This window comes from Chionomys nivalis, chromosome 2, assembly GCF_950005125.1.
Source record: "Chionomys nivalis chromosome 2, mChiNiv1.1, whole genome shotgun sequence".
NCBI lineage: Eukaryota > Metazoa > Chordata > Mammalia > Rodentia > Cricetidae > Chionomys > Chionomys nivalis.
Genome location: NC_080087.1, coordinates 83714092 through 83735515, shown reverse-complemented (window position 1 = coordinate 83735515; position 21424 = coordinate 83714092). Strand labels below are relative to the sequence as shown.

Below are 21424 nucleotides of genomic sequence, written 5' to 3'. Positions count from 1 at the left end.
AAAAACCCAAACAAAAACAAATGCATTACAACTGAGAATATTTACATAGGGTTCTTATGTCGTCAATGTATAAATCTGAAAATTATTTTTACATCTATAAATATTAAGTATGCTCACAAAACTAGACTTAGCATGAAGCCTATCAAAGAACAAAATATATAGAATGATAAAAATTCTTTATTAATACTTTAGTAAAACATTGTTTCCATTAAAATTAATCCCTGCTATTTATGACAAGCTACTGTCAAAGTACCATAACAGTACTAACTGTTATAGTTATGTTTAATAATTTTTATCCAAAAGAGAATTTACTTATGTGAAGTCAACTTCAAACAAATTAGTGTTCAAATATAAAATCTAAAGACCCCTTTGACCAACACCCTTAATTCTTGTCTTTAAAAAAATGCATTAGTGGCTTTTTGCTCATCAAATAATACTGTAAAGATGACAAAAATTTTAAAAATTATCTTAAAGATTGTCTTATATGTTAGAAGAATGAGGACCTTTTAGAGAACATTGTTCAGAATTTGGGGTCTTCATTGCTTTCAACTAAAACTAGATAAGCCTGTAAGTCAATGGTTTTGAAAGGATGTAAATGGGTTGCAGGTTAAGACTGAACAAATAAATTGTGTATAGCCACCTAATAAAAAAGGCTTATCATTTCAAAATATATTAACAATGAAATTAATGTTTATGTTAACTATATGCAAAATCACAGAGTTGGAACACCAACATCACAAAGCAAATTCCCTAGAACATCTTATTATTTCTGTAAAATGCTAAAGACATTAGTAATTAGTTAAGAGCCTAGCAAATCCCTAGTGGAATAATGGCAGACTGAGAGAGGGGGATGTACTAGTAATAAAACACCTTTTCAGCTGGGCACAGTAGCAATGCCTATGAGCTCAATACTTTGGGAGGCTGAGGGAGAAGGATCAGATGCCAGTGCTGAGCTGCATATGAAAACCTGTTTCAGAAAACCAAAGGTGAGGACATAGTGAAAAGGAGCAGTGTTTCAATTCCTAGTACTACACACATCCATACAAAAACATCACAAAGAAATAAAAACCACATTTTTCATTACACTAACTTCAGATTTTCAAATTTAGGATAATTTAGATTAAGGATGTGGCTCAGTTAAAACCCTGTGTTTAAGAATCAGCAATTCATAAGCAAGGCAGGGTGGTACATATTCTCAGCCACTTGGGAGGTGGCAAGGAAGGAGGATCAGAAGTTCAAACTGACGCTTAGCTACAAAGCAAGTTGAAGACAGACTGGGAAACATGAGACCTGGCCTCAAATGAATAAGTAAATAACTTATGATAAAGATTTCCTTAATCTAAGATATTACTGCTTCAAAGATGAATTTAATAAAGGATTGGATATATATGGCTCAGGGTCAAGCAGCTGTCCAAATAAACAATCGCTTTACTTAGCACTTTGTCAAAATAACAATCGTACATCTATTAATGTTGAGTTTATATTTCCAATGCTACAATAAAAACTTACTTGGATTTAATACGTCACTGGTTGAAAGATAAATACAAATACCAAAAATGTTAAATGTGAAACAAAATATCAAAGAATAAAACACACTAACTTCAAATTTTTAGTATATAGTACCACTCTAAGGATTGTGTGGGTATGTGTATTTGTGTGTATTTAGTGTGTGCACATCTGTATGGAGGTCAGAGAGGTCACAGGACACCTTGGGTGTTATTCCTCAGGAGCCATTCATTTTGGGGAAGCAGGGGCAAAAGATTTCTAACTGGCTTAGAATTTGCCAAATAGGCTAGGTTAGTTGGTTAGCAGGGCTGAGGGATCTGACTGTCTCTCCCCAAGGCTGGGATTACAATTGTGAACCACTAAGCCTTATCTTTTTTTTGGGGGGGGGAGGGGGGGAGGGAGGTATCAAACTCAGGTACTCATGTTTGGAAGAGATGGGCTTTATCAACCAATTTGTTCCCTCAAGACAAAGTTTGTGGCCGGGCGGTGGTGGCGCACGCCTTTAATCCCAGCACTCGGGAGGCAGAGGCAGGTGGATCTCTGTGAGTTCGAGGCCAGCGTGGTCTAGAAGAGCTAGTTCCAGGACAGGAACCAAAAAGCTACGGAGAAACCCTGTCTCGAAAAAAAAAAAAAAAAAAAAAAAAAAGACAAAGTTTGTTTTTTGAGTCAGGGTCTCACTATGGAGGCAGAATGATTTCAAAATCTTAATCCCTCTGCATTGGCTCTGGGATGTTGGGAGGCATATGGAAATATTTCAGATAAAATGGTTTAGCATCTGAAAGAGCATGTGAATCCTATATTTATAGATTTTCTTTAACGGGCACAAGTTTCTCTTAGCGAGTTGATATGAGAATTGATATGAGAATAACCAGGAAACACCACCATCACCTGGGAGGAAAAAGGGAATCATTGCGTGTCATGGCTTCTTTGCTTAAAGGGAGTCTCTAGTCACGTGTCTTGCATGAATTGTTCTATTTTGATATTATAAAAAACAGACAAGTCATATTACTACCATGTGTCACTAACTTTTAAGATTTATTTTATGTTCTACTAGTCTCTTTAAAGACAAAAAAGGCCCCTTCCCAAGAACACCCTCCCCACATTCAGTCCCAATGTCTTGTGATGGACAAAACTAAAAAGGCCTTAGCATGAATCTTTCTAACCAATTTTAAATAACTTTATATACATACATATATAAAAATTTCACTAAAACCAGTTTCTAGTCAATACATTTCAAAAACCCAGCTCTATTCTTTGTAAAGGGTTTCACTGAGACTTACATGGATGAAATAGCCAGTGTGCTGCACAGCATCTTATTTCTCACTCCACACTGTTTTAGGTAACTACCTCTGCTACACACTATGAACCTCCTTGTTTTTAACCACTACACACCATCCCACCCTTGGGATAGGTTGTATTTTATTCATCCATTAGCCCACTGCTGGGCATCCATGTTTTCAATTCATATGCATGTATTTCCTCTTCATTATTTACAAGTTTCTAGAGCCTCTGATAGAAATGAAAATAATCTGAACTAGAACTGTATCTTTTTACTTTTTCAAAACTGACTCTTTTGACTTCGAGTTATAGACAAATAGTCTGCGTTTTTTTTCTTTTCTTTTAAAGATAGTCTTATGTAGTTCAGTCTTACCTCAGTTTGCTTTGAAGTCAAAGCTGGCCTTGACCTCCTCATCCTCCTGCCTCTGCCTCCCAAGCACTAGGATACATGCACCATCATACTCATCAGCATCCTTTGGAAGTGTTTATAGTGCAGTAATGTTTTACTTTAGTTTTCTCCAACAGTCAAGCATTCCAGAAACAAATGACTAGATTATTCTTTCTTTGCCAACTCATAATTTCATGTCTGACAAACACCAAGTTCACATATTTCCACAGCTCTGTCTCTGAGCACTCAATAACCTGTTCACCCACCTAATTATGTTCCTATACTAAACACTTTTAAGTGGCTATACATTTACCATACATTATAAACAGTGCTAGTCTAAGTACTACTAGGATTATACTTTTGTTTTGAGATAGGATCTCACTATGTAGCACAAGCTGACCTCAAACTCTAGATTCCCATGACTCGATCTCCACAGTAAAGATTACAATAAGTATGTTTATACCATTCTTTTTCTAAAATCATCTCAGCAATTCATGGACTTTTATTTATTTATTGAGACACAGTCTATGTAGACCAGGCTGGCCTCAGTCTTGTGGCAATCTTCCTGTCATCCAAATGCTGGAATTTTAGACAAGCATCACTATTCCTGGTTTACACTTCTATTTCATGTGAATTTTGTATCACTTTGTAAATATTATAGAAAAATATCATGCGATTATTTGGAACTGTATTATCTACAGAGTCTCAGAATTGAAAATTTTATTACGCTGTATTTATCTATATACATATTTCTCTGCATTTGCTCATAAACTCCAAAGTTTTATTATTTTTCCAAAGAGACCTTGATTTTGCACTTACATCAGACATTTCAAGTAAATAAGGCATTGCATAGATAAGGCATTGCCTCATTTAGTACAGAGTGTTTCTTGCCTGTATGGCCTCTCTTATGTATGGAAAGGGATGCTCTCTGAGAAAAGGCCTTCCCACATGTATTACATTCAAAGGGCTTCTCACCTGTGTGACTTCTCATATGTATAGTAAGTAATGAACATCGAGCAAAGGCTTTTCCACACTTATCACATTTATAAGGTCTTTCCCCTGTGTGGCTTCTCATATGAAGAGTTAGGGATGAGACGCGAGAAAAGGCCTTACTGCACTCATTACATTTAAATGGCTTCTCTCCAGTATGGATTTTTTCATGTTCAAGGAGATTTTGTCTCTGACTAAAGGCTTTTCCACACTGACTACAAAGATAAGGTTTCTCTCCAGTATGAATTTTCTCATGCTCAGTAAGATTGGACTTCTGGCTAAAGGCTTTCCCACATACAGTACATGCATAGGGTTTCTCACCAGTATGAATTCGCTGATGTCTAATGAGGTTTGACATCTGAATAAAAGCTTTCCCACACTCATTACATTCATAAGGTTTCTCTCCAGTATGAATTTTCTGATGTGTAATAAGATTCTCTTTCCGGCTGAAGGTTTTCCCACACTCATCACACTCGTAGGGCTTCTCAGCAGTATGATTTCGCATATGTACAGTAAGGGAAGAACTTTGTGAGAAGACCTTCCCACACTCATTACATACATAAGGCTTCTCACCTGTGTGGCTTCTCATATGTATAATAAATACTGAGCACTGAGAGAAAGCTTTTCCGCATTTATTACATTTATAGGGCTTTTCCCCTGTGTGACTTCTCATGTGCAGAGTAACAGAGGACATTCGAGAGAAAGCTCTACCACATTCATTACACGCATAAGGTTTCTCCCCAGTGTGAATTTTCTCATGTTCAATAAGATTTTGCTTCTGGCTGAAGGATTTCCCACATTCCTTACATTCATAGGGTTTTTCTCCAGTGTGAATCCTCTCATGTTCAAGGAGATTTGACTTCTGACTGAAAGCTTTCCAACAATCCTTACAAGCGTAAGGTTTCTCCCCAGTGTGAATTCTTTGGTGTCTAATGAGGTTAGACATTTGAATGAAAGCTTTTCCACATTCTTTACACATATATGGCTTTTCCCCAGTATGGATTTTCTGATGTGTAATGAAATTTTCCTTCCTGCTAAAGGACTTTCCACACTCTTTACATCCATAAGGGTTTTCTCCAGCATGATTTCTCTCATGTCGGAGGAGGTCAAGTTTATGAGTGAAGTCTTGTCCACAGTGATCACATTTAAAGGGAGCTATGGCACAGGGTGAGCAATGATAAAATGGAGCCCCATACTTTTTACATTCAAAGTTATTGTCTCTTACACAAACCTTATTATAACTAAGAATATCTAAGTTTTGTTCCAAACACTTATTAAGTGAGTCACGATCACAGAGGCTTTGTCTTGAAGTAACAACATCTGAGCTCAGAAGAAAGATTTCTGCAACCTCTTTACAGTCAATGACATTTTCCTTAATCAGAGGTTTCTCGGAGGTGGATGTGACTTTCCTCACAAGTGTTTCCTGTTGTTTCTCCATCTGTTCATCAACTTCCCAAACTTCTAAAATGGAGGACCAAAAATCATTACTTGTGAAATTTTCTATCACTAAACTATTCATAACAATTTAGAAATTTGCTAATGTGGTGTTGAATCTTTATAGTTGGGTTTAGTCACCAATAAAAAAGAAACTAAACTGCAAATGCCCCCTAGTTCTTAGAGATGAAGGTAACACCTACAGACAATATTATGGGAAAACAATAACCTGACATTTGTAGATCTAAGTAGCACTGATTATATACAAGGATATAAATAATGAAGAAATCGGCACAATGAATGGAATGAAAATGAAAGGGTAAACACATAAAGGACTCAGATAAGGAGTTAAGTAGCAATAAGATAAAATTAGTATTTGTGGTTAAAGGCAGTGGGCCAGACTAAATGTGTGAGTTTACTTCTCCTCCTTTCCAAAAATAGGTCAAAGCTTAAAGGAAAGAGAGATAGGAAGGAATATACAACAGACAAAAGATTTCAAGACGACTGTACACGATGAACATCAGCAGAGGACTGTTAGCTGGAGAGCACATGTAACACGCTACAGCAAAAGCATCATGAGGATGAGATGACCACGAACTCAACGGGAATATGGTACGGCCGCTCCTTTTTACCACCTTTCTACATCACACTGAGCTCTTGGCTAATACAGTTAGATAAGAACAGGAAATAAAAGATGTACAAATTGGAGGGACAGAAAAAGCAGTATTAATACTGTCCAAAGACAACGTGGTCATCCATGCAGAAAATCTAAGAGAGTCAACAACTAAAACCTGTTGTGACCAATCATTATTAAAAAGGTGGCAGGAGGGAGCTGGAGAGATGGCTCAGCGGTTAAGAGCACCGTCCGCTCTTCCAGAGGTCCTGAGTTCAATTCCCAGCAACCACATGGTGGCTCCAAACCATCTGTAATGAGATCTGGCGCCCTCCTCTGGTGTGTGGGTATACATGGAGGCAGAAAGTTGTATACATAATAAATAAATAAATCTTTAAAAAAAAAAAAAAAGGTGGCAGGAGCCGGGCGGATCTCTGTGAGCTCCAGACCAGCCTGGTCTACAAGAGCTAGTTCCAGGACAGGCTCCAAAACCACAGAGAAACCCTGTCTCGAAAAAACCAAAAAAAAAAAAAAAAAAAAAAAAAGGTGGCAGGACACAAGGTAAACATGCAAGTAACAAACAAACAGGATCTGGAATTAAGAATACATCACTATTTATATTAGTATTCCTCAAAAGAAATACAAATCTAATAACAGATGTACAAGATCTATAAAGGGAAAACCACAAAACTCTGACTACTAAAATTAAAGAATAAGTGAATACTGAATAGTGGTGATAGGAAGATTCAGCATTCAGCATGTTAGCTCTTAGATTCCCAGGTTCAAAGTAATCTCATTTTGTACTTTACTCTGTTCACATACAGAGACAAACTGATTCTAAAGCTCACATGAAGGTGAAATACCCAGAAGAGAGAACACAGTATTAAAGGAGAAAGACAGTGAGATAGATACCACCTGACTTCAAGACTTATTAGTAAGTTCTAACAATCATATAGTCTGGAAGCAGTGGAAGAGACAAACACAACAATGGAACAGGATAAAGAACTCAGAAAACAGACTCAAATATCGTCAATTAATGTTTGACAAAGGAGCAAAGGAAACAGTCATGGACAGCCTTTTCAACAGTCACTATAACTGAACACCTGCATCAAATACAACAGTCTAGAGACAAAGTTTTCACAAAAAGTAACTCAGACCAGAGAGCTAAGTGTCGAGCACAAAATTATAAAACTAATAGAAGATAACACAGGACAAAGTCTGGGTTGCAGTGGTGGGCTGGAGAGACGGGGACAAGAAAAGACCTGATCATTAAAAAGTAGGTTGAACTTCAGGAAAATTTAAAAACTCCCTCTGTACAAAAGACTCCATCAAGCAAGTGAGAAGATAAGGCTAGAATACTAAGTACTCGCAGAAGAAATATGTGATAAGATCACTGAAGTATGCAGAGAACACAAACTTTAACATTAAAAACAAAAACAAAACCTTGCCAGGTGTGGCTGTACAGGTCTGTGATTCCAGCACTTGGAGGGCAAAGCAGGAAGACAGGAAGATCAAGGACAGTCAGGGTTATATGGCCACTCACGGTGTACCCAAAACAAAGACACTCCCTTACCCCCAGGACAAAGCACCCAGTAAAACAAATAAACAGGAACCTGGACAAAAACCTTACTTAAAGAAATATAAAGATATAAAGATGGTCAAGCCCTGTGGTGGTGACGCACGCCTTTAATCCCAGCACTTGGGAGGCAGAGGCAGGCGGATCTCTGTGAGTTCGAGACCAGCCTGGTCCACAAGAGCTAGTTCCAGGACAGGCTCCAAAACCACAGAGAAACCCTGTCTCGAAAAAGAAAAAAAAAAAAAAAAAAAAAAAAGACGTGGTCACTAAGCATATGCAACCATGTTCAACACTGTGTGCGATTGGGGAGGTTCCTGCAAATTAAAACATCAAAGGCATACACTAAGCAGCTAGTACAGGAATCTACATCTCCAGAGGCTGACAAGGATGCACAGTAGGGGCTCACAGACACTGTTGCTGGGAATCAAGATGCTACATTCACTTTAAAGATAATCCAGAAGTTTCTTTCAAAATTAAATATATTTTAAAATAATTTTTTGCTACTTTTTATTTACTTATTCATTTATTTGAGGGGGGCATGAGGAAGTTAGAGGACAACTTGCAGGAGTCAGTTTTTTACTTCCATAATGTGGATCCAGGGATTGGGCCCAGGCTGTCAGGCTTGACAGGCAAGTACCTTAATGCCCTGAGCCATTTCGCTAGGCAGCAAAATTAAATAATACTTTTACATATGATTCAGCAACCACACTCCTTGATATCTGCCCCAGTGAATTTAAAAAAAAAATCTAAGTTTATTATTATTTTAAAGAAAAAGATAGGGCAAAACTTGCACTAAAAACAAGAGATTTAAAATCTGAACAGAGAGCAATTAGACCCCTGAGACAGACAATATAGATTTGCTTAAGTATAATAAATCTCTTCCAACCACAAGAGGCTTTTCAATCTTCCAAAAAGGATGAAGCAGTTCAAACTACCTTTCCTAAGCACAACTGCATGTAGGGTTCACATGCGGTTGACAGAACTGTCACCTGCAAACATGAACATTAGATTCAGAACTAAGTGAGGAGATGGACATTTTTTTAGGAGACCAAAACAGGCAGCAAGCACTCACAGTGGAAAGCATTTCTTCAGTTCAACTGCAAGCACTTCCTTGATTATTTTCCGAGAACGCCTTCAGCAATTCACTCCTATCGACACCCATTGTGACTCACTCCTAGAAATGTACAAACTACAGCTCCTTTAGTCCTTCTCAAATTCTGTGAGCCATCTAACATCCTCACACATCCTTAAATAGCAGCTATTACATTTCCTTTGCTATAACTGGACTTGACTATACTACCACTTAACTATCTATACAAGAACATGATTGGTTCTTTACAACCCAGGCAAGAAAAAGGCTTATTTCTAGAGAAAATGAACCAAAGATACTCTAGCAAGCAGATATAGAAGGGTACATGTTAACAAAAAAGTAGGAATTATATGAACATTTATATACTGAATTGTGAGACCTCCAACCCTTAGTGTCCTAAAGGCTGTACCTCCAGAGAGGACATGAGAAAGTTTAGAAATAAAAGACTTATAGATACTGGTACTTGGGACAATTAACATAGCTTCTGGGTTCTGATCTAACCAGTACAGTCTAGTACTCAAAAAAGCATGAAAATCTTCATTATCTTTTTAAAAAATTATTTCACCAAAGGAGGTGAAAGATGAGGCTAGAATAGGATACCACTATAAAATTTGGTTTTTTTGTTTGTTTGTTTGTTTGTTTGTTTCTGAGACAGGGTTTCTCTGTGTAGTCCTGGCTATTGTGGAACTCACTCTGTACACCAGGCTGGCAAGATCTGTATTTCTATTGACTTTCTTAAAACAACTGCAAGTATTACTTTGGAGAAAACTAAAAATGCATATTAAAATACAGAGAAATCAGGCCAAGGAGATAGCTTAGTTGGTAAAGTGCCTGCCTTACAAGCAGGAGGGCCCAAGTTCAATTCCCAACATTCACATGGAAACAGGAGGATCCTTTTAGCTCAATGGCCAGCCAGTTTAGCCTTACTGGCAAGTTCCAGGCCAATGACACACTCTGTCTTAAATGAAGTGGATAGTAATTCTGAGGATGATATTGTCCTCTGTCCCTCACACTCATGTGCACAAACACATACACACATACTGAAATAAACTATATAAAAGGAAAACAACATCTCCATTAGATCAAGAAACATGAAACCACAAGTTCTCATTACTTTTGCCTACATGAACTATCATAGAATCCTGGTAAATCTGTTCATTCTATATACCCAAAGTCTATTAGTTTCATAAAGTAATAATGATGAAAGCATCTGAAGATTCAGGTTGTCCAAACTAAATTCCAATCCAAAACTTTTAGTAAATATGAAGAGAATGTCAACTATCTAGTTATAATTTATTTTTATATATGCTTAATGCATAAGCCACATTTCCAATTAAAGTATAAAGCGATCAAGAGCCAACCATCTCCACTCACTGGTTTTCTGGCTGCAGCTGCTAACAGCTCATCCTATGGTTTCCACACCTCTGCAGTGCCGTCAACTCCGCGTCACTTGAAATTCAGACCTGCTTTACCTCAACTGTGGTGCCAAGGGGGAAAAGCAGGAATGAGAACATAAAGAGGACAAAAATCTGGGGTCAGGAGGACTGTGTAAGCTGATGGCTCATGCCAGGACGTTTATTAAGCAGTGGAGCATCTTCTATATGGATGCAGGGGAAAGGGGACAAAGCCAGCAGAAAGCTATCATACAGTGGGGAGAGGTCAGCAGGAAGCTTACCAAACAATGCTGCACAAGGGAACACAGGGTATTTCAAGTATGTCACAGACCAAGCACAAAATGGCCTTGGGATTGATAAACACAGGCCTTCCCAGGCTTATGGTGGTTATAAACACCTGTCTCCACTACCCTACAAACAGAGTACAGAATAAGAAATACATCTTCAGTGAAACTTTAACTCCAGAATATAAGGAAAAAAACAGAAAATGGGTTGGTCAAGGTAGAGAAGAATCTCAGAAGTTAAGACCTATTTCTTATTTTGGATGAGATATACAGGGAAGAGAGTCCTGCAACTCTGAGATCCAGGTGTGCTGACACTGGTGGAAGGAACCTGGTGGACTTCACTTGGTCCCGACAAATGGCAAGGAAGGCACAGTTGAGTAAGCAGATGCAGATAAACCTTATTCTACTTTAATAGACTACTGGCACAGGAGGGTGAGCGGGACTTTGAACACCAAAGGAAGCATGAAAATGATAATCTCTGCAGCTTGGGGCAATGGATAAGCCAACTTTGAACCTGATTGCATGGTCACTACAAAGCACAAAGATTTCCTATTATTAGCTCAGTACATTTTTTATTCCTTTTTGTAGTGGATCCAGTAGAAAATATCTCCATTTAAGAATGAACAATGATAATCAAAAAAGGACCACTATCAAATCTATATAACAGCATAAAAAGCAAACCCATGAATCTTTGGGCTGGGGGAGCTTTGGTGTTTTGTGCTTAGAATACACAAGGGGAAGCTGACTCCTAACACTAGAAACAAAGCAAACAAACGGACAAAGGACAGAAGAACCACAAGTCAAAAGGAAACACTGATCATACTTGGCAAGACTTCTAGAGCCTTAAAGAAAATAGAACAAAGCAGCCTTCACCTGTAAACCCTGGTTTACTTGTATGGGCAAACAGAACAAGTGATTTATGACACAAAGCAACCAAGCTTCTTTTCCAACAATATTTAAAAGTAGAAAATAACACAGAATTGCCTAAAGCTCACAGAAAATACAGTAAGCCTTTGGGAAAGAGCATGGCTTAAAAATTTTAGATACAGACAATCTTGTCAAATATAATAGTTTAAAAAGGTATTTTCCTGATATCTTTAATATTTTTATGTGCATTGGAATGTATGTATGTGTACCACATGCACGTAGGTACCCAACAAACTAGAAAAGGGTTTCAGAACCCCTGGGGCTGGAGTTACAGATGGCTGTGAGCTGCCACGTGGTGCTGGGAACCAAACTCAGGTCCTCTGTAACTGCTGAGTCATTTCTTTAGTTGGGCTGGGGATGTGGCTCAGTTGGTAGAGTATTTGCCCAGCATGGACAAAGCCCTCGGTTTGATCCCCAGCACCCCAAAAACACAGCACTTGAATGGGAGAGGCAGAAGAATCACAACTTCAAGGAATTTCAATGGCAGCATGGGGTTCTCTAGAGATTCACCCTTAAAACAAAGAAACCAAAAAACTCATCCAAACAAAAGAAAACAAACAACAAAAATCCTCTAAATTCTAAGCTCCATGTAGATTTTGTTTTGTGCAGTTACATGCCCATGCTCCAAACAGTATTTTCTCTTTACCACTATTACTATAATGTTCATTCTTTCATTTCTATCCACTTAGTTGTGAAATATTTATGAAAGCTGGTTTGTATGTGTTACAGACATTCCTAGCACCTCATTGGACTCTTGTACAATGTGACATACTTTTTCAGTTGGTTCTAGCATTTTTCAGGGATACAGTATCTGTAAATTCAAATGTGCCATGACCACCCAGCATCCCTCTTTAGTTCTAAAAGAACTTGTTTTTCTTTCTTGTCAAAAGCTTAGGTAAACCTAACAAACAATTTACATGATCTACAAAAGAAAATTTAGAAAGTTTCATTTCTCAAAGTAGATAGAAAGAAAACAAGAGCTTGACAAACTGCTAAAGTTAACTCATAAGTCCAGCACAGTCCTAGGAAAATTCAGTATGGTTTCCTCCAAATAAGACAGTTAAATCTATAACACACATGCAAAATAAACAAGAGCTCTGAAGACAAAAGTGAATGCAACTGCAGAAACAAAGGACACTGTTTAAATGTATCTTCTGGATAGTTCCATTTTTAACCAAGTAGGCAAATGCTCTATTTTCAAAACATTCAAAGGAAGAAGTGAGGAAGCAGGAAGAGGCCACCACAGCATTCCTAAGCTAGGAACTTAAAGTTTCTAAACCATGGGGCTAGTGAAGTCAAAAATTAAAGGAAACCATGTATAAAATAAAGCTGATTTTAAAATATCACACTCCACGAAATGCTGAATATGTAAGGAAATAAACTATGAACATGAGTGAGGGGGTGACGATCAAACACAGGTACAAAAATCATAAAGGTAAGCTGTAAATACACCAGAACGCCCATATCCTGAAATCACATGGGTTACTGCCCCTCAAAAATTAAAGAACATAACTCCAATAGGGCAGAGTCATTCCTAGGACAGAAATGTCACACAACCTAACAGACAGTACGTCACACATAGCCTTTGTCATTTACAGACCTAACACAGTCTTGGGAAATGTGAAATGGAAGCAACTCCTCACGGAACAGCTGTCACGTGGCTTTCACACCCAGAGCTACTTCTCACTTATTCACCTGCAGAGCGTCTCCAGAACATCTCTTCCTCCACCACCCAGGGCTCCTCTTCTTGCTCTAACTTCAAGATCACATCTGGTTTGGGGAATGGACCACCTATTACAGAAACAGGAGAGACCTTGCATGTTAGTGCTGGAGACAATCATACAGATCTGGGGCTGAGCCCTGGGGTCCTGAGGACATAGGAAGGAGGAGAATCAAGGAACTTGCACAAGGACACAAGTTATTAGTATCAACCCTCAAGGTCAGAGCACAGGCGAGGCACACACTGCAGAGGGAGGAAGTCCGCGGTAAGTAGACAGCTCCCTTACCTACGGTTACTAGGTTGCTGTAGGTCTCTAGCATCACATCTCGGTACAAACTCCTCTGGTCAGGTTTCATTTGCTGCCATTCCTCCTGGGTGAGGTCCACAGCCACATCCTCGAATGTCACTGTTTTCTATAAAAACATAATCCCAATTAATCTAAAGTCATCAAAATTAGGGCCTGTGATCAAAACAAGTAAGAATTCATTAGCTAGTAAACAGGGGTCAAAGCTTGTTAAAAATTGGTTTTGAAGTTTTCACCCCTACCAAGTTTCCGAGTGACAATACCTCTAAGAGTCTGTGATCACTGACTCAGCGAGCACTCTCCATCCTCCTTTATTAGCTCACAGCAGCACCCAGTGACTCTTTACTGTGACAGGGATGAGTAAGTAGTTCAAATCTGACAGGTGGTTAGGTTTTAGTGAGAAAAGGAACTGGACAGAGTAAAGGGAGAGAGAAAGAAGCAGGCAAGAAGAAAAGGCATGAATATTTGAATTCCTAGTAGACTTCCAGATAAAACGTGCAGCATGCAGTCAGACACAGGATGGAAGAAGAGAACGTGTGAGTCATCAACCTAGACCTGCAAGCTAACTCCATGGCCAGTGAGTGTGAATGGCTAAAGAAACATGTAATATTGTGCTAACAGGACTACAGAGAACCAAATGAAATATTCAAGAAAGAGACACAAGTTTTAATTTACAATCAACATATTAGAAATAATATATGATAATAGCATAATGGAAATAAAAAATAAAGTATTTCTGGAAAAGAAAGCAACCTGATGACTAGTTCTTGCTTTTAAATTATTTAAAATGTCTAATAACCAAGTAAAAAGGGAAAATATTTTGTTTGAGAAATCTGTAAGAAAGAAAAGCATCCTCATAGGCAATCTTTGGGAAGAATTTATTTAGCAGTAAAATGTGATGACATAAAATGACAACTACAAAAGGGCTGGGCTTCAAAAAACGCTTCTAGGAATTAGATTATTCCTATCGTCAACACTGCACTGGCATTATGATCATCTACAGCATATTTAAGACATGTGAGGCAATGTTGGAATTTCTCTTGGCATATTAACTTTATTTGGTTTTGAGACAGTTTTGCTGTGTAAGTCTGGTTGGCCTGGAATTCAGAGATCCACCTGCCTCTGCCTCCTGAGAGCTGGGATTAAAGGCGATCAGTACCACACCCAGGTGCATATTAACTTTTAAAAATTTCCTAACAAGGCTATGCATAAGTATTAACAGTATTTAAAACACAAGAGTACCGTAGCTAAAAGTAATGCACCCATCACAAGGCTCTCATAGGGATATGAGCCAGGATTCCAGCTCAAGCGATGTGGCTGCAGAGCTACAGGTTTTTACCCATCATGCAATGCTTTCTCTCTAAATCAGAGGGAAGGGTCTCTGAATTCCACAAATAATGAAATTTAAGATGTCAATTGGACACTCAAGAACTCCTGGACCTGAAAACCTTTCTACTGCCGGGGCTTCCTGGAAAACATGGACTCATCCATGAAAGCTGAGTATTGCAGCACACAGTCTGAACTGGGCAGAGAAGACTGATAAACCAGACGTGGAAAACTTTGATGCGGTAGTCATTTGGGGTGTAGCCATTGCATCACAAATGCACACATAAAACATTCTTGCTGCTGCTGCCCAAAATTGGACCAACCAAACTCATTAAAGGCTCACAAGACTACTGAAGATTTTGACCTATCTCTGTAATTACACGTGAAGCCAAGATAAAGACCAATCTGGACAATGTAGGGAAACCTGATCTCAAAATGAAAACTAAAAGAGATTTTAGACTGAGGGAATGAAGGAATGATTAAAATCAAACAAACAAACAAAAACAAAACCCTTTAGCTGGGACTGGAGGAGAGATGGCTCAGCAGTTAAGAACACTGGTTGCTCCTCTGAGGGCCTACGTTCACTTCCCAGCACCTACATGGGACTTGGAGCCCTCTTTAGGTCCAGATCTGGGATACCACACACAGGTGACACATATGCAGAAGAAACACTCACAGATATAAAACAGTAAGTAAAATGCTCAAAGGAGGAAAACCTTTAGTGCAAATACTTGGTATTTAAGAACTGACAATGTAAAAATAAATTAATCTTACACTTTAATTAAAAGGCTATAAGTGTACTTACATATATCTGTATTCTTATGTATCTTATTTGTAAAAACTTAATACCTTAATACTTTCAATAAATTAAACAAACATTTGTCAAACCTAAATCAAGAATAAGATACAATCAGTAATCTTAGAGTTTAAAGAGAGCATGTAACAAGTATAGTGAGTCATTTTTATTGTTTTAGAAAGGGTCTCCTGTTGTCCAGGCTGACCTCAAATCTGCTACACACCAGATGACAGTAGGGAGGGTCCAAACCCTGCTTTGTATTTTCCTGTTAATTTGCATAATGAAAGTAAATACCTCCCCTTTAAACCCCAACACGTTTTTTTAAAACAAAAAACAAAACCAACAAAAAGGCTATAGCTGAAACAAGCAAGACTGTTCAACAAAAACCAGTAGGTGACTACATTTTTATTACTCTGTAGGGAATCGATGTAAGTGCAAAGACTTTAAGAAGGCACTATATAAAAGGCATTACATGCAAAACATGTTGCCAAATTCCATGGTTTTCAAGAACTGTGTTCTGGGCTGAAAATAGTAGCATGGAAAACAGCCCATCTTTTCAACGTTTATTTTTAAATTACAACTCAGGGCTGGGAAAATGACTCTTTTTTTTTTTTTTTTGATGTTGTTTTGTTTTGGTCATACAAACCTAATGACCACAGTTCAAGCCCCCACAGTAGGATGGAAAAATCAGCTCCCAAAAGTTGTCCTCTGTGTGCACTAATAAATGATGTTCAAGTTCTATCTCGGATCCTACTGTAAAAGCTAGTTAGTTACATGGCAGCACACCTAATAACAAAGACAGACAATTTACTAAGGGTGAGTCATTAGGCAACATGGGGAGACTGTTCCTCAGGCCTGAAAAAAGAGCTATTTCTAAAGTCAGTCTGTCTCATCAGACTACACCAGGTGAATGAAGACACAGGCACGCCTATCAGACAAGCCTGGAGAGCAGAGCCGCTAGTCTGAAGCTGTACACTTCAGCAGTAGGTGGCAGGGCTGATCCTACCCACGTGGCTCTATGGGCCACCTTTACCAGAGACACTGATGGAAACAAAACTATAATTTAACTAAAGAAATGGCTTCTGTTTTTATAATTTTAAATTTTATGTTCATGAATGTTTTGTCTGCACGCATGTATATGCAGCACATGTGTGCCTGCTGGATCCCTCGGAACTGAAATTAATGATGTCAGAGTTACCATGTGGGTGCTAGGAATTGAAACTTGTCCCCTGTAAGAGTAACAAGTACTCTTAGCTGCTTTCTCCAGCTTCTGAGAAACTACTTTCAAGAATGAAGCACACTAAGAGTAAAATTAGAACCAAAATATCTGATGAACACTTTGAGACCTTCAAAAATATCCATCAAAGCAGAGAGCGCTGTGTTAGCTTCTCACAGTAGTTTTAAGTCAGTCGCCCTTTCTTCTTTTACACTGATAATAAAAAGCACACCCTGTCACTAAGTTTTATTTCTTATAGATATCTAACACGAGTGGACCTGCTGGGTGATTTTAACAGTCTTTGAGCAGGGCACCAAATAATTAAGACTATGTGAGCACTACTTTTTGCTGCCTATCTATGGTGGAGAACATCATGAACATTTGATACTTTAGTTCCAATATGTGGGTTTCAGGGATAGAGACAGGAGGGCTGCTGTGGAATGATCTTGTACAATGTAAAGATTTGTAACTCAAATTGGTAATGCTGACTGGCCAGTAGCCAGGTAAGAAATAAAGGCAGAGCAACCAAACTAAGGATGATGGGAAGGAGAAGGGCCGAGTAAAGAGATGTCAGCCAGACACAGAGCAAGCAAGATGGGCATGGAGTAATAAGAAAGGTACCATAACGTGACAGAGCATAAATAAGGAATATGCATTAACTTAAAATGTAGGAGCTAGTTAATAATAAGCCTGAGCTACTGCTTGAGAATTTCTAAGTAATATTAAGCCTCTATGTGGTAATTTGGGAAGCTGCCTGTGGGACAGAAAATTCCACCTACACATGGCACCCAAAAGTTAGGCAAGAATTTCCACATAAAGCCTCAAAAAGCTTTAAAAATGATTCTAAACACACACACACACACAAAAATGGAGTCAAACTTGGCTTCTGAGTAACTGCTTTTTCTAGGATAGGCTCTGTTTGCTAGCAGCAAGCAGAGGCATGGCTTCCTGATTTAGCATTAGCAGCAAAAATGGCATGGCTCTTTTAAGAGGCCCTGCCACCAAACAATTCCATGGGGTTTATGAGCAGTGGGTGGCACACTATATATAAGCAGTGTGGACTCAGAAACTTCCCAGAGTTGGAGTGGTAAACGTGACTCCAGCCAGCATCCAACACAAAATTAGACTCTCAGGAAGCTAAGGAATGGGGCAGAGGCAGCAGCAAGTCACTGCAGCCACACCCACTCCTTTAATAAGACTGCTCTATTGGTCAAGCATTTATAAGTAATACTAAGCTTCTGTGTGCTAATTTGGGAAACCACTCAGAGACAGGACACTTTCACCTACAGAGAGTACTCTATCAAGATATACCCCGAGCTATAATGACAACAAACACTTGTCTGCTGAGTCTTTTCATCTGCCCTATACATGGTTTAAATACATTTTTATTAGTGTTTGTGTGTTTAATGTCTGGTCCAAGATAATTCTTCATTCAATGGAGCCTAGAGAAACCAAGAGGTCAGGTTAGGCCATGTTTCCTTGAACATAATATGAAAAAAAAAAAAAAACTCTTGCAAATTTAATAAAAGACAAATCAATTTAGTGCTGGGGAGATGGCTGAGCAAGCCTGATAACCTGAGTTTGATCTCTGGACCCCATACAAAAAGCTGGATGTGGTAGTACACACCTATAATGATGTAGGAGGGTCTTCTATGTGTTACTTTCATCGGTCAGATAAAGAAACTGGCTTTTAGATAGGGCAGAATTTAGATAGGTGGAGTAGACCGAACAGAATTCTGGGAAAAAGAAAGCAGAGACAGGCAAACGCCATGGCTCTCCGGCCTGAGACAGACATAGGCTAGAATCTTGCCGGTAAGCCACAGTCATGTGGTGATACGTAGATTTATTAGAAATGGGTTAAGATGTGAGAGTTAGCCAAGAAGAGGCTAGAGATAATGGGCCAGGCAGTGTTTTAAATGAATACAGTTTCTGTGTGATTATTTCGGGTGAAGCTAGCCGGGCGGTGGGACACGCCCGCTCACCTCATCACCACATGTAACCCAGCGCTACTACGGTGAGCGGGAGGAGACATAGGAGAACCTGGGGAAGCTTGTGGGGCTGCTACCCGGGAGTGCACCGCAGCAGCAGAGAAGACTTTGCTCAATGTGCGGAAGCCAAGAACCAGCGCCTGGAGTTGTCCTGTCACCTCTGCACGCTCCCTGTGGCATACAGACATTCATCCACCTGCACCACACACACACACTCCACACAGTAAAAGACAAACTGAGGGCTGGAGAGATGGCTCAGAGGTTAAGACCTTTGACTGCTCTTCCAGAGGTCCTGAGTTCAATTTCCAGCAACCACAGGGTGGCTCACAGCCATCCGTAAATGAGATCTGATGCCCTCTTCTGGTGTGCAGGCATACTTGCAGACAGACACTGTATATATAATAAATCATAAAAAAACAAAAAAGACAAACTGGCCTGGTTGCAGTGGCACATGCCTTTAATCCCAGCTCTCAGGAGGCAGAGACAGACAGATCTCTGTGAGTTGGAGGCCAGCCTGGTCTACATTCCAGGACAGGCCGTATAAGATGTACAATCAGTGCATTACAACTTAGTCTATTTTCTTAATTTGTTAACTCCCTTTATATACATATATAAAAATCCATATTAACAGCAAGTAACAGGGGTTTTAACTTAATAAAACACACTCATTAAGGCACAAATAAAAAGGACAAATGATAGGGATAGGCCAAATGGCAAACCTGTGCACTTCTTTACTCAGGGCCACACTAGAGTGTGTGCACTAAAGTCAAGGGTTTGAACCTGAGTTTATTTCACACTGATACCTGACTGTATAAGCTTCTTAACCCTATTTTTACTTCCTTTATCTATAAAAATTAAAATAACATCTGCCACAATGTTCTGATAATGGCTACGTGAATTAAGCTATACATAGCTTATAGTGGGATAACACAAAGTTATGACAGTACTGAAGAGGATTCTTCTAACTGGCATGTAATCTAGTCACACACAGGTAAGAGCTGCCATGGACAACATCTATATCCTAATTCTGTGAGTCTGAAACTGGTTACTGTTTATTAATTGGAAATATACCTAAAAACTGCTTCTATTAAATTGTCTTGTTTGATTTTGGTTTTTTTGTTTTGTTTTTCAAGACAGGGTTTAGATTTCTCTGTGTAGCCCTGGCTGTCCTGAAATTTGCTCTGTAGACCAGGTTGGCTTCAAACTCAAGAGATTATCTGTCCATGCCTTCCAAGTGCTACAATTAAAGGTGTGTACCACCACTGCCCAGCCTAAATTGTCTTTTTATAACATAATTTTAAGTATTTATTGGCCACCTGTATTTCCTCTAATTCTTGATCCATTTTTTTCTTTGTCCATTTTTTCTTAATTATTGATTTTTGAGAATTAGTGTTTGTGATATGTATGTACATACATGTATATACATAGATATGAAGAAAACATCCCTAGCTTTGCCTTCTCATAGCAGGTATGGTGGTTTTACTGAAGAAGTAAATCTATGTATGAACCCAATCAGTCAAACTTCTCTATCTTCTAGGTTATACACATCTAAAGGGCAGCCCAGGAAGGAGAGACTCCACAGCTGAGGAGAGTAAGTGATGGCAATCAACTCTGGAGAACTGGTGCCCTTGACTCCCTGGATGCTTATGGGATGCCTTCCATTACTATTCCCATTCTGGGTCATGAAACTGAGGTACAGAGAAATTAAGAGACATCTCCATCCACTGTCGTGCACTTTACAGTCACTGGTCATCTCAACTTTAACTCTGTTTAGGGCTAGAGAAACACTATGCCAACAAGAGAAAAATGTCTCATGAGCCTTTAAATCAATGGTTCTCAACCTGTGAGCTGTGAACCTTTTGGGGTCGAACGACTCTTTCACAGATGTCACTTAAGGCCATTGGAAAACAAAGATATTTACATTTTGATTCATAACAGTAGCAAAATTAGTTATGTGGTGGCAACAAAAATAATTTTATGGTTGGGAGTCACCACAACATGAGGAACTGTGTTAAAGGGTCACAACATCAGGATGGTTGAGAACCTCTGCTCTAGATCATATAGCAAAAGGAGTGTGTGTCTGCTTCACAATGATGAGAGCTGAAGAAAAATGCAGCCAAGAAAAAAATGTTCAAACCACAGGAATGAACAACTTCAAACACAGAAAGAATCAAGAGTGGAGGTAAAGAGATAACACTGTAAGACAAGACCACTGCACTGAGCCAGTGAGTAATGGCACTGCCACCAGTCCTGATGATCTGAGTTCAGTCTCGGGGACCCACATGGTGAAGGAGAACTAACGCTAACAAGTCGTCCTCTGAGCTGCGCAGTTACACAGCAGCATACATACTGCTGCCCGCCCTCCACACAAATATAGGAAAAAATGTTTAAAATTATTCTGGCAGGACATAGCAGCACATGCTTTTAATCCTAGCACTTGAGTGGCAGAGGCAGGTGGCAGAGCACCGTTAAGTCTGAGGCCAGCCTGTTCTACAAGCAAGCTCCAGACAAACAAAGGCTTCACAGTAAGACCTTATCTCAAAAATGAAAACAAACAAAAAACCCCAAATAAAAGACCATCACATTTTCCAAGA

General features: G+C 39.0%; 1 protein-coding gene across 4 annotated transcripts in view; it reads right to left on the bottom strand.

Moving 5' to 3' along the window:
• The window catches only part of LOC130865580 (zinc finger protein 568-like), a 54667-nt gene that overhangs the window by 28968 nt on the left and 4275 nt on the right, over positions 1-21424 (bottom strand). For 2 of the 4 annotated variants that reach the window (XM_057756677.1, XM_057756683.1), the window contains exons 5-6: positions 13487-13613; positions 13176-13271 (exon numbers count right to left, since the gene is read on the bottom strand). In XM_057756677.1, coding sequence (XP_057612660.1) covers positions 13176-13271; positions 13487-13613 — 223 coding nt within the window. Of the gene's footprint in view, positions 1-2620; positions 5624-13175; positions 13272-13486; positions 13614-21424 lie in introns of those variants that run through there. The other 2 variants (XM_057756685.1, XM_057756686.1) reach the window with 2 other exon arrangements.